The sequence below is a fragment of the Oncorhynchus keta genome, chromosome 6, assembly GCF_023373465.1.
Source record: "Oncorhynchus keta strain PuntledgeMale-10-30-2019 chromosome 6, Oket_V2, whole genome shotgun sequence".
Classification (NCBI taxonomy): domain Eukaryota; kingdom Metazoa; phylum Chordata; class Actinopteri; order Salmoniformes; family Salmonidae; genus Oncorhynchus; species Oncorhynchus keta.
The window spans coordinates 10266766-10279415 of NC_068426.1; the positions used below are offsets into that span (position 1 = coordinate 10266766).

General features: G+C 42.6%; 2 protein-coding genes across 37 annotated transcripts; both read right to left on the reverse strand.

Annotated features, from left to right (window-relative positions):
• Positions 1-787: 787 nt before the first annotated feature.
• LOC118384914 (claudin-4-like) lies at positions 788-6855 on the reverse strand. 2 transcript variants are annotated; one of them, XR_008138860.1, is made up of 2 exons: positions 3851-6854; positions 788-922 (listed from the first exon to the last, which is right to left on the reverse strand). XR_008138860.1 is itself a non-coding variant. In XM_035771618.2 (1 exon), exon 1 carries the CDS (start codon positions 5089-5091, stop codon positions 4045-4047), a length of 1047 nt encoding a protein of 348 aa, XP_035627511.1. In that variant the 5' UTR covers positions 5092-6855; the 3' UTR covers positions 4007-4044. The 2 variants fall into 2 exon arrangements, 1 of the variants encoding a protein (XP_035627511.1); XM_035771618.2 differs by lacking the exon at positions 788-922 and having other exon boundaries at positions 4007-6855.
• Positions 6856-7404: 549 nt separating this feature from the next.
• Positions 7405-12357, reverse strand: LOC127930694 (uncharacterized). Of its 35 annotated transcripts, none has more exons than XR_008138856.1 (5): positions 9740-12339; positions 8952-9549; positions 8547-8870; positions 8061-8141; positions 7405-7736 (listed from the first exon to the last, which is right to left on the reverse strand). XR_008138856.1 is itself a non-coding variant. In XM_052520568.1 (5 exons), exons 2-5 carry the CDS (start codon positions 9161-9163, stop codon positions 7508-7510), a joined length of 1251 nt encoding a protein of 416 aa, XP_052376528.1. In that variant the 5' UTR covers positions 9164-9549; positions 9740-12341; the 3' UTR covers positions 7405-7507. The 35 variants fall into 35 exon arrangements, 26 of the variants coding, with proteins under 26 accessions (XP_052376528.1, XP_052376523.1, XP_052376530.1 ...); XR_008138854.1 differs by having other exon boundaries at positions 7405-7979; positions 8790-8870; positions 9740-12338; XM_052520568.1 differs by having other exon boundaries at positions 7405-8141; positions 8304-8627; positions 8790-8870; positions 9740-12341.
• Between the last annotated feature and the right edge of the window lie 293 nt (positions 12358-12650).

The window sequence follows — 12650 nt, forward strand, 5'->3', positions numbered from 1 at the left end:
TTAAGGCCAGCATGTAGTCATAGACCTGACACTGCAACAGGTCCCAGGTCAGGTCCCAGGTTACATGACAGGTGGCGATGTTGTAAATTTGTAAGGTCTACCTGTCCACCTGTTGCATTCGGCACGTGACAAATTGAATTTGATTTGATGGTAGCCAGACTGCACATTGGCTCAATTCAATTCCATCACTAGTATATTTTATTATCTTATGTTAACATAGCCCAGTGTTTCTCAATATAAATGCACAGAACTGAATTAAGCTTCATAGTCTTCAAAAAGTCTTAGTGGATCTTGTGGAATATTACCATATTGCTAACTTCTGCAAAGGAAACAACGCCTTCGTTCAGATGTGGGGCGGTATGTGTTTGACACTTAACAGAGATGCTAGTGGCATTCAGTTAGATTGAAACTACATGCTGAAAAACCCTTGAGTGTGAAACAAATCATTTAAGGTTCGATCCATGGACTGAAATTAACTATACAATAGACTAAATTGACGAATGATAACAGTTTCATAAACATGGTTGAAATAATTACACACTATGATTTTGTTCAGAAGGTCCCTGTAACTGACTGTAGGCTTGTGATTAACGTGGTTAACATGAACAGGAAATGCACAGCAGCAACCAGGAAACACTTTGCTGTCAGATACGTTTTTAATTTGAACATCTTTAACAGGATTAAACAATCAACCTCTGATTCAATTCTTCTTAAATTCATCCCATTTTAAAGAAACATAAAGAGAAGTATTAATACTGGTATAGGACATCAGAGAGGAAAGAGTGATAATATGTCCCTTCATTGCAGAGTCTCCTCAGGAACTCCCAGTCTAAATTAACTGAATATTTGAACACAATGTTTCATAAACTCCCCTTTGACGTGTTAAAGACAAGGTGGAACAATAACTATGTTGCTTTAACACCTGTCTGGTCCCTTACAATATTATAACATTGAACACAGTGGAGGCTCTTCAGATTAGGAAGGGGAGGACCATCCTCCTCAGTGAAATGTCATAAAAATGGAAATAGTGAAACATTAAGAAAGTTATCCTTTTTAGATACAACTGTTTAAATATATTTATATGTCACCAAATCATTTATTAAAATACACTGTTTTGCAATGAAGGTCTACAGTAATTTCATCTGCTCTGTCTGGGGTAGCACCATGGTGTAGCCGGAGGACAGCTAGCTTCCATCCTCCTCTGGCTACATTGACTTCAATACAAAACCTAGGAGGCTCGTAAGGCCTCACACGGTTCCATAGACATAAATGGTCATTATGACCACTTCCGGAGGAATTCATCCATTCAATCAAAAACTGTTGCTGTGTGAATAGACATGTTTTCCATCCAATCATAGAATTAGTATCAGAGAATGAACCTCGTGAGTTGTATTGGGATTGTGCCACAGAGCATTATGGGGGTTCTGTGTTGAGAGTCTTGGTGACATTATTGGATAGAGATTAAGAGTGAAAAGTGATAGTCGAGCATTTATTTCATATTATTCAATTCAAAAGATTTTTTTCAATTTACAGGAGAGAGGAAGTATATTATAAAATACTTTTCTTGGTTTTATAACTTAATTTTTGTGTCCAGTTTGTGAAATGTATTAAAATTTGCCTTGTTAACTTCAATAGCCAGCTAGCTACCAGCACGAGTGTGCAGTTTTCTCCGCCAGAATGGTCAATTCTGGTCGAAAGGTGAGTACAGTGACCCGAAGAACATTGATCGTTCAGCAGGCAGCATGTAAATGCCCACATCAGGCTCAAACTTCTGAGAAAAACCTACATCGATCAAGACGAAGGTCTGTGTATTCAGACTGCGCGGCACATCGAGAAAGTAACAGGGATGTTCTCAAGCAGTGTCACTTTCGTCGTATTGATGAGACCAAGGCGCAGCGTGATATGAAGACATACTTCCTTTAATAAAGAAAGAACACTAAATAACAACACGAATATAAACCGAGTGCTGACAGGAAGCTACACATAGACAATAACCCACAAAGCCAACATGTAAAATGGCAACCTAAATAGGATCCCCAATCAGAGACAACGATAAACAGCTGCCTCTGATTGGGAACCAATTCAGGCCACCATAGACCTATATTTACCTAGACAAACCAAAACCCCATAGATGTACAAAAACCCTAGACAAAAGCACATACAGTGCCTTGCGAAAGTATTCGGCCCCCTTGAACTTTGCGGCCTTTTGCCACATTTCAGGCTTCAAACATAAAGATATAAAACTGTATCTTTTTGTGAAGAATCAACAACAAGTGGGACACAAACATGAAGTGGAACGACATTTATTGGATATTTCAAACTTTTTAACAAATCAAAAACTGAAAAATTGGGCTTGCAAAATTATTCAGCCCCCTTAAGTTAATACTTTGTAGCGCCACCTTTTGCTGCGATTACAGCTGTAAGTCGCTTGGGGTATGTCTCTATCAGTTTTGCACATCGAGAGACTGAATTTTTTTTCCCATTCCTCCTTGCAAAACAGCTCGAGCTCAGTGAGGTTGGATGGAGAGCATTTGTGAACAGCAGTGTTCAGTTCTTTCCACAGATTCTCGATTGGATTCAGGTCTGGACTTTGACTTGGCCATTCTAACACCTGGATATGTTTATTTTTGAACCATTCCATTGTAGATTTTGCTTTATGTTTTGGATCATTGTCTTGTTGGAAGACAAATCTCCATCCCAGTCTCAGGTCTTTTGCAGACTCCATTATATTATTATAATAAAGTTTGAGCCTGATATTATATTAAAATTTAAAATTAAAGTGCTCATTCAGTATTGCTGTAATTGTCATTATTACTAATATATATACAAATTGGCAGATTAATCATTATTGTTTTTTTCTGGTCCTCGGTATCGGTATCAGAATCGAAAAATCATAATCGGTTGACGTCTAATGTGGATTATCAGGGCGTTATTCAGGAACTCTTCTTGGGCTACTTTGATGTGTCAAATGGGTGTGATGCCAACTCTGTGTTTAACACGTATGTGGGGCTTTATGTGGTTGCGACCCAAATGGGTGAAAAACTCTACTCAGTTTCAATCCTAATAAAACAACCTTGTCTATCAATATGGAATGTTGAGATCCAACCTAGAATATACCAATAATTACCAAAAATGTATTATAATATAATAACTATACAACAATGTTGTTTATACGTGATGAAAATGAAAGCTTCCCAATCTGAGTTTGGGATAAAGACGTAATGAAACCTGTTTTAGTCTTCCCTCAACCCAATCCTAACCTTAACCATTAGTGTTGAAAAATGCTAAACTGACTCATGATCAGCAACTATGGGCAACTTTACCCGACACCCCAAAGCCTGTTCTGAGGGGCAATGATAGAGGGACTGGGCCTCATAGTACACATCAATAGATTGAAACTACATGCTGAAAAACGCTTGAGTGTGAAATAAATAATTGTAAGGTTGGATTTATGGACTGAAATTAACTAAACAATAGACTAAATCGACGAATGACAATTTCATGGACTTGGTTTGAAATAATTCTACACTCTGATATACTGTAGGTTTCAGTTAGAAGGTCCAGGTCACTGATTGTAGGCTTGTTGGTGATGTAGTGAACATTAACAGGAAATGCACAGCAGCAACCAGGAAACGTTTTGCAGTCAGATACAATTATTTTATTTGAACATATTTAGTATTAATACTGGTATAGAACATCAGAGAGGAAACAGTGAGAATATGTCCCTTCATTGCAGAGTCTCCTCAGGAACTCCCAGTCTAAATTAACTGAATATTTGAACACAATGTTTCATAAACTCCCCTTTGACGTGTTAAAGACAAGGTGGAACAATGACAATGTTGTTTCACACCTATCAGGTCCTTTCTGACTGTTAAACACTGAACAGAAAGGATAGAGGCCGTTTTATCATAGAATTACATATAGAATCACAATTATATTCTCTCCATTGTTTTCATTAAAATAAAGTACAGCCTCTCTGTTAAAGCAGTAACAGCAGCAGCTGCACCAGACTACGATCCCAACACAATATGACATAAAGAGCTGTTAGCGGGAGGCTGATTGAGTTGTCGTTGAGTCTGACTGGTTCCTCTTGTAGATGCAGCAGCAGAGTATGGTCCCTCCTATCAGCAGCATGGAGGAGGACCACCTATTGAATTCAGCTAAAATAACCAGGTCATTATGGGTAAACAGGACAAATGGGTTGAGCTGCAGGTGGACATCCGTTCTTAAGTAATGGTCAACCAAAAACACAGTGGTGAGCTGCAGGATACCAGCCAGGATGAAGAATGTTCCAACGATGAACCTGGCCTTGATCCTGTTACTCTTGATGCAGTTACAGCACCTGGTCCCAAAGATGGAGCCCATCACTCCTAGAGATCCCAGGATGGTGAAGATGGAAGTGATTGTCATCAGAACCATCCATATGTCCCTATAGAGGGGCTCAGGATAAAAACGGAATGGGAGCAATATAGAGAGAGCACAGGACACTAGGGAGACTATCCATCCAAAGATTCCCATCATCCATCCAAACACTCCCACAGTGATGCCCAGTATGACCCCTCCAATCAGGAGCAGGGCAGCCGCCACCCAGCCGAAGTACAGCGAGGCCCCCAGCTCAGGCTTTCCTTCGATCCACATGTGGAAGTCGATGATGATAAATATTGCTACCAAGGAAACAGTGATGAGGATAAGAATTCCGGCACCAATGAAAAGTATTCCAGCGATAATTATCAACTTGGCCTGAGATGTTTTGTCTTTGATGCAGTTGGTGCACTTGGCTCCGACAATGGAGAACATGACCCCCAGAACCCCCAGGATGATGGCACTGAGGATCATGGCTCTGGCAGGCTGCAGAAAGTGGTGCAAATACCTCATGGAGTTGTACACCTCACACTGTGTCTGTCCCGTGCCTTGGGCCACACAGCTCATCCACAGGCCGTACAAGACCACCTCTGTGGTGGCAACATTCGCCTGTATGATGGTTGGCACTATCCAGGTGGGGAGAGCACAGACCACGATGGTCAGTATTAATCCTATGACTCCCAGGGCGATGCCCACGACCTCCACCATTTCTATGATATCCATGCCCATCAAAATGCTGTCTCCTTGACTTCGTCTCGCTCAGCAGATTTGTTTACTCTGAAGCTCGTTGCTGAGGTCTTATGTAAGATTGGAGAGCTGAGCCATTCAGAAGACCTCTATAACTGCTCAATGTTGTGATGTCACTTAAATATGTTGTCATGGAAACATAAATCCTATTAACACAGATGTGGTGCAGGATGTGGTTTCGATCCAAATGTGTTAAAAACTCTGATTAGTTCAAACTCATCAAACAGCATTGTGTAGCAATGTGGAATGATGAGATTCAACCTAGAATTAACCAATAATTGTCAAAAAGGGACAATTATAACATCATAACTATACAGCAATGTTGTAGAGAAGTGATGAAAATGTCAAATTCTCATTTTGAGTTGGGCTAAAGATATAATAAAACCTGTTTTAGTCTTCCCTCAACCCAATCCTAACCTTAACCATTGGTTGGGAAAATGCTAAACTGACCCAAGATCAGCACTCAAGACGTGCTCCTCCAAACTATTCAGTCCTTCTGTCATGCCATATCTACGGCAGATGTTTTTGAGAATGTGTCTCACACATAGGCCACAATACAACTGACAGGAGGCTAGTATTTTGTACAGAAGTGTAAATGTTATGTGTAAAGACCTGTAGGCCCACGTGAGCACCAGTGCCATGGAACAAGAGATGACATTTATTAAATTTAGCTTCTCACCCCATCCTATTTAGAAATATTATTTTGGTTTTAAAAATCAGATTGCTTATTTTTCATTTCATTAGATTAAACACCAAGCATAGCCGCCACTCCCCTCAATGAAAGCTTTTTTGTCCTGCCCAATGCAGTCACATAATGTACCATTGTGTTAGAGTTGTTAAAATAGAACTCTAGGATATGTGAAGTCATTTGAGGTGAAGAGTAGTGCTTTACAAATGCAGATGTTTGTCTTATTGTTTAGCAAAAATTACGATTAAAATCTCCTGCAAAGACAGATGAACAGAGAGCAGAAAGGGGTAGTTATAGACAGGGTAAAAGACAGGGGAGTAACAGACAGGAGAGTAACAGACAGAGGAGTAACAGACAGAGGAATAACAGACAGGGTAGTAACAGACAGGGTAGTAACAGACAGAGGAGTAACAGACAGGAGAGTAACAGACAGAGGAGTAACAGACAGAGGAATAACAGACAGGGTAGTAACAGACAGGGGAGTAACAGACAGAGGAGTAACAGACAGGGGAGTAATAGACAGAGGAGTAACAGACAGGGAGTAACAGACAGAGGAGTAACAGACAGAGGAGTAACAGACAGGGGAGTAACAGACAGAGGAGTAACAGACAGAGGAGTAACAGACAGGGGAGTAACAGACAGAGGAGTAACAGACAGGGGAGTAACAGACAGGGGAGTAATAGACAGAGGAGTAACAGACAGGGTAGTAACAGACAGGGGAGTAATAGACAGAGGAGTAACAGACAGAGGAATAACAGACAGGGTAGTAACAGACAGGGGAGTAACAGACAGGGGAGTAACAGACAGAGGAGTAACAGACAGGGTAGTAACAGACAGAGGAGTAACAGACAGGGGAGTAACAGACAGAGGAGTAACAGACAGGGGAGTAACAGACAGAGGAGTAACAGACAGAGGAGTAACAGACAGGGTAGTAACAGACAGGGGAGTAACAGACAGGGGAGTAACAGACAGAGGAGTAACAGACAGAGGAGTAACAGACAGAGGAGTAACAGACAGAGGAGTAACAGACAGGGTAGTAACAGACAGGGGAGTAACAGACAGGGGAGTAACAGACAGAGGAATAACAGACAGGGTAGTAACAGACAGGGAGTAACAGACAGAGGAGTAACAGACAGAGGAGTAACAGACAGAGGAGTAACAGACAGAGGAGTAACAGACAGAGGAGTAACAGACAGGGGAGTAACAGACAGGGGAGTAACAGACAGAGGAGTAACAGACAGGGGAGTAACAGACAGAGGAATAACAGACAGAGGAGTAACAGACAGAGGAGTAACAGACAGAGGAGTAACAGACAGGGGAGTAACAGACAGAGGAATAACAGACAGGGGAGTAACAGACAGAGGAATAACAGACAGGGGAGTAACAGACAGAGGAATAACAGACAGGGGAGTAACAGACAGAGGAATAACAGACAGGGGAGTAACAGACAGAGGAATAACACAGAGGAGTAACAGACAGAGGAGTAACAGACAGGGGAATAACAGACAGAGGAATAACAGACAGGGGAGTAACAGACAGAGGAATAACAGACAGAGGAGTAACAGACAGAGGAGTAACAGACAGGGGAGTAACAGACAGGGGAATAACAGACAGGGAGTAACAGACAGGGGAATAACAGACAGGGGAGTAACAGACAGGGGAATAACAGACAGGGGAGTAACAGACAGAGCAGTTCTTGGTTTTACCTTTTTACTGATGAACCAAACTGAACCCAAAGGCACACAGTGTGTATGTGGTCACATGATCACCATGATACCTGCACATGGACTCAGTACTGGTACCCCGTGTAAATAGCCACGTTATCATTGTGTATGTGGTCACATGATCACCATGATACCTGCACATGGACTCAGTACTGGTACCCCGTGTAAATAGCCACGTTATCATTGTGTATGTGGTCACATGATCACCATGATACCTGCACATGGACTCAGTACTGGTACCCTGTGTAAATAGCCACGTTATCATTGTGTATGTGGTCACATGATCACCATGATACCTGCACATGGACTCAGTACTGGTACCCCGTGTAAATAGCCACGTTATCATTGTGTATGTGGTCACATGATCACCATGATACCTGCACATGGACTCAGTACTGGTACCCCGTGTAAATAGCCACGTTATCATTGTGTATGTGGTCACATGATCACCATGATACCTGCACATGGACTCAGTACTGGTACCCCGTGTAAATAGCCACGTTATCATTGTGTATGTGATCACATGATCACCATGATACCTGCACATGGACTCAGTACTGGTACCCCGTGTAAATAGCCACGTTATCATTGTGTATGTGGTCACATGATCACCATGATACCTGCACATGGACTCAGTAGTGGTACCCTGTGTATATAGCCACGTTATCATTGTGTATGTGGTCACATGATCACCATGATACCTGCACATGGACTCAGTACTGGTACCCCGTGTAAATAGCCACGTTATCATTGTGTATGTGGTCACATGATCACCATGACACCTGCACATGGACTCAGTACTGGTACCCTGTGTAAATAGCCACGTTATCATTGTGTATGTGGTCACATGATCACCATGATACCTGCACATGGACTCAGTACTGGTACCCCGTGTAAATAGCCACGTTATCATTGTGTATGTGGTCACATGATCACCATGATACCTGCACATGGACTCAGTACTGGTACCCTGTGTAAATAGCCACGTTATCATTGTGTATGTGGTCACATGATCACCATGATACCTGCACATGGACTCAGTACTGGTACCCCGTGTAAATAGCCACGTTATCATTGTGTATGTGGTCACATGATCACCATGATACCTGCACATGGACTCAGTACTGGTACCCTGTGTAAATAGCCACGTTATCATTGTGTATGTGGTCACATGATCACCATGATACCTGCACATGGACTCAGTACTGGTACCCCGTGTAAATAGCCACGTTATCATTGTGTATGTGATCACATGATCACCATGATACCTGCACATGGACTCAGTACTGGTACCCCGTGTAAATAGCCACGTTATCATTGTGTATGTGGTCACATGATCACCATGATACCTGCACATGGACTCAGTAGTGGTACCCTGTGTATATAGCCACGTTATCATTGTGTATGTGGTCACATGATCACCATGATACCTGCACATGGACTCAGTACTGGTACCCCGTGTAAATAGCCACGTTATCATTGTGTATGTGGTCACATGATCACCATGATACCTGCACATGGACTCAGTACTGGTACCCCGTGTAAATAGCCACGTTATCATTGTGTATGTGGTCACATGATCACCATGATACCTGCACATGGACTCAGTACTGGTACCCCGTGTAAATAGCCACGTTATCATTGTGTATTTATTCCTTGTGTTATTATTTTTCAATTTTTCTACTAAACCATTTCTCTCTGCATTGTTGTTTGTGAAGCATGTGACAAATACAATCTGATTTGATTGAGCTGGATGCCACACCCGGTATCTACATTCCACATGGCAATTAACCAAACTGATCAACCAAACTCATCAACCAAACTGATCAACCAAACTGATCATCCAAACTGATCATCCAAACTGATCAACCAAACTGATCATCCAAACTGATCATCCAAACTGATCAACCAAACTGCGCATCGACTCGGTACTGGTTCACTGTGTATTTCATCTTTTTGTCATTTTTTTAGACTATTTTTCGCTCTGCATTTTTGGGAACGTTCCGTATCTTCACTGTTGCTCTACACCTGTTGCTCTACACCTGTTGCTCTACACCTGTTGCTCTACACCTGTTGCTCTACACCTGTTGCTCTACACCTGTTGCTCTACACCTGTTGCTCTACACCTGTTGCTCTACACCTGTTGCTCTACACCTGTTGCTCTACACCTGTTGCTCTACACCTGCTCTACACCTGTTGCTCTACACCTGTTCTACACCTGTTGATTACAAAGCATGTGTCAAATAATATTGTACTTGATTTGACTGTGCTGGATGATACGCCCTGTATCTACATACCAAATGGCACCCTATTCCCTACATAGTGCACTCCATCCAGAGCCTTGGTCGAAAGTAGTGCACTATATAGGGAATAGGGTAGCATTTGGTACACAGCTACAGCATCTCTCTTCTCTTCACTATCTGTCTGCATTCCAGCCATGCTGTAAAACAGGTTCCACATACATCATATTTACACAGTCCAGAGATGAGGAAAGAACTGTTCACTGTTGTTATAAAGGGTTAACAGGAAGGAGTGTCTTACATATCTGCAGTCATGGACATATAGCTTTGTTATATGTTCTTAAACTACAAATATGAATGTTTTTAAAAACACTGAATCATGTTGCTGGTTCAATTCTAAACTCTAAGTTAATTGAAGTACGAAGGCAGCAAATTTGAAAAAGAACAGCAATTCTATTGGAATATGGTTTAAATGTAATGGAGTGTGGAGCGCTGCATGTCGCCAGGGAAGAAGAGGGAGGTACAGCACCTGTGTACACCTGAACCGGTCTCACCTGTTCCTTGGACTTCATCTGTGTGGGTTTATATGTTCATTCACATTTCTAAACAGCCCAGATGAAAGGCTTCAAACAGCACCAATACTTACTTAGTCATTTACCACCTGACAACAGACGGATTGGTGAACGAAACCGCTGCAGGGATTGTTTTTTTAAATGTATTTCAGTTTTAACATTTAACCAGGTAGGCTAGCTGAGAACGAGTTCTCATTTACAACTGAGACCTGGCCAAGAGAAAGCGAAGCAGTGCGACACAAAACACAACACAGAGTTAATAGAAAAAATAATGTCTATATACAGTGTGTGCAAATGGCGTGAGGAGGTAAGGCAATAAATAGGCCATAGTAGGTTTAAAGATATTAGGCCTTCTTCACCACACTGTCTGTGTGGGTGGACTTTTTCAGATTGTCAGTGATGTGTACGCCGTGGAACTTGAAGCTTTGCACCTTCTCCACTGCAGTCCCATCGATGTGGATGGGGGCGTGCTCCCTCTGCTGTTTCCTGAAGTCCACGATCATTTTGTTGACGTTGAGTGAGAGGTTGTTTTCCTGACACCACACTGAGTTCCCTCACCTCCTCCCTGTAGGCTGTGTTGTCATTGTTGGTAATCAGGCCAACTACTGTTGTGTTGTCTGCAAAGTTGATGATTGTGTTGGAGGTGTGCATGGCTACGCAGTCATGGGTGAACAGGAAGTACAGGAGAGGGCAAAGCATGCATCATTGTGGGGCCCCTGTGTTGAGGATCACCATAATAGAGGTGTTGTTTCTTACCTTCACCACCTGGGGGCAGCCCGTCAGGAAGTCCAGGACCCAGTTGCACAGGGCGGGGTTCAGAACCAGGGCCCCAAGCTTAATGATGAGCTTTAAGGTTACTATGGTGTTTTAGGCTGAGCTGTAGTCAATGAACAGCATTCTTACATAGTTATTCCTCTTGTCCAGATTGGGTAGGGCAGTGTGCAGTACGATGGTGATTGCGTCGTCTGTGGATCTATTTGGGCGGTATGCAAATTGAAGTGGGTCTATGCTGTCAGGTAAGATAGAGATCATATGATCTTCATGATGACAGAAGTGAGTGCTACGGGATGATGGTCATTTAGTTCAATTAGCTTTGCTTCCCTGGGTACAGGAACAATGGTGGAAATCATGAAGAAAGTGGGGACTGCAGAATGGGATAAGGAGAGATTGAATATGTCCGGTAACACTCCAGCTAGTTGGCCTGCGCATGCTCTGGGGACGCGGCCATGCGAGGGTTAACATGCTTAAATGTCTTACTCACGTTGGCCACGGACAACGAGAACCCACAGTCCTCGGGAGCAGGCTACTTTGGTGAAGCTGGTGAAGAAGGTTTAGCTTGTCCGAGAACAAGACGTCGGTCTCTGCGACGTGGCTGGTTTTCCCTTTGTAATCCGTGATTGTCTGTAGTCCCTGCCACGTAAGTCTTGTGTCTGAGCTGTTGAATTGCGACACCACTTTGTCTCTGTACTGACGTTTGCCTGTTTGATTGCCTTACAGACGACATAAATGCAATGTTTGTATTTTTTTCCCAGTCACCTTGCCGTGGTTAAATGCAGTGGTTTTGCTTTCAGTTTTGCGCGAATGCTGCCATTTATCCATAGTTTTCTGTTTGGGTAGGTTTTCATAGTCACAGTGTGCACAACATCCACTATACACTTCCTGATGAACTCAGTCACTGTGTCCGTGTATATGTTAATGCTATTCATAGAGGCTGAACCAGACTGGCCTCTGTACTGTGGAAAGTCCATCACTCCCGATGTAAACAAAGCACAGGGCACTATGGAGACAATCCATCCATCTCCATGCCCATCAAGATGATGGCTCCTTGGGTGCATCTCTCTCTACTGCACCTGCATTTCCTGGAAGAACGAGGATGTGACTTAACAAAGAGAATCCAGAACAGTGGAGATGTTCTACTTCCAGAGAAGATCCTGGATTCTACAGGCCTTCAGCTTCAGTCTTTGCAGGTGAAGTTCTAGAACAGCAGATTGTTCAACGTTCTTTTGTCACAGACGATTGTTGCAGAGTTCTTCTGTGAGACTAGAGAGGCCGGCCAATCAGAAGCAAGCTAAGGGGTGCTTGACGTCATCTGCTGCCATGGAAACACAATCTGTACAGATGTGGTGAAATCTGTGGTTGTTAGTTTCTAGAGGACTAGTGAGTTTCTAGTCCAACCTATTTCTACCCCAACTGTTTTGTTGCTGACCTGGCAGATGTAAGCATTATGGCAATGTTGCACATGCTGACTTATGACTTCTTTAAGACTATGAAGCTCATTTCAATTCTGTGCACTTATGTTGAGAAACACTGGGCTATG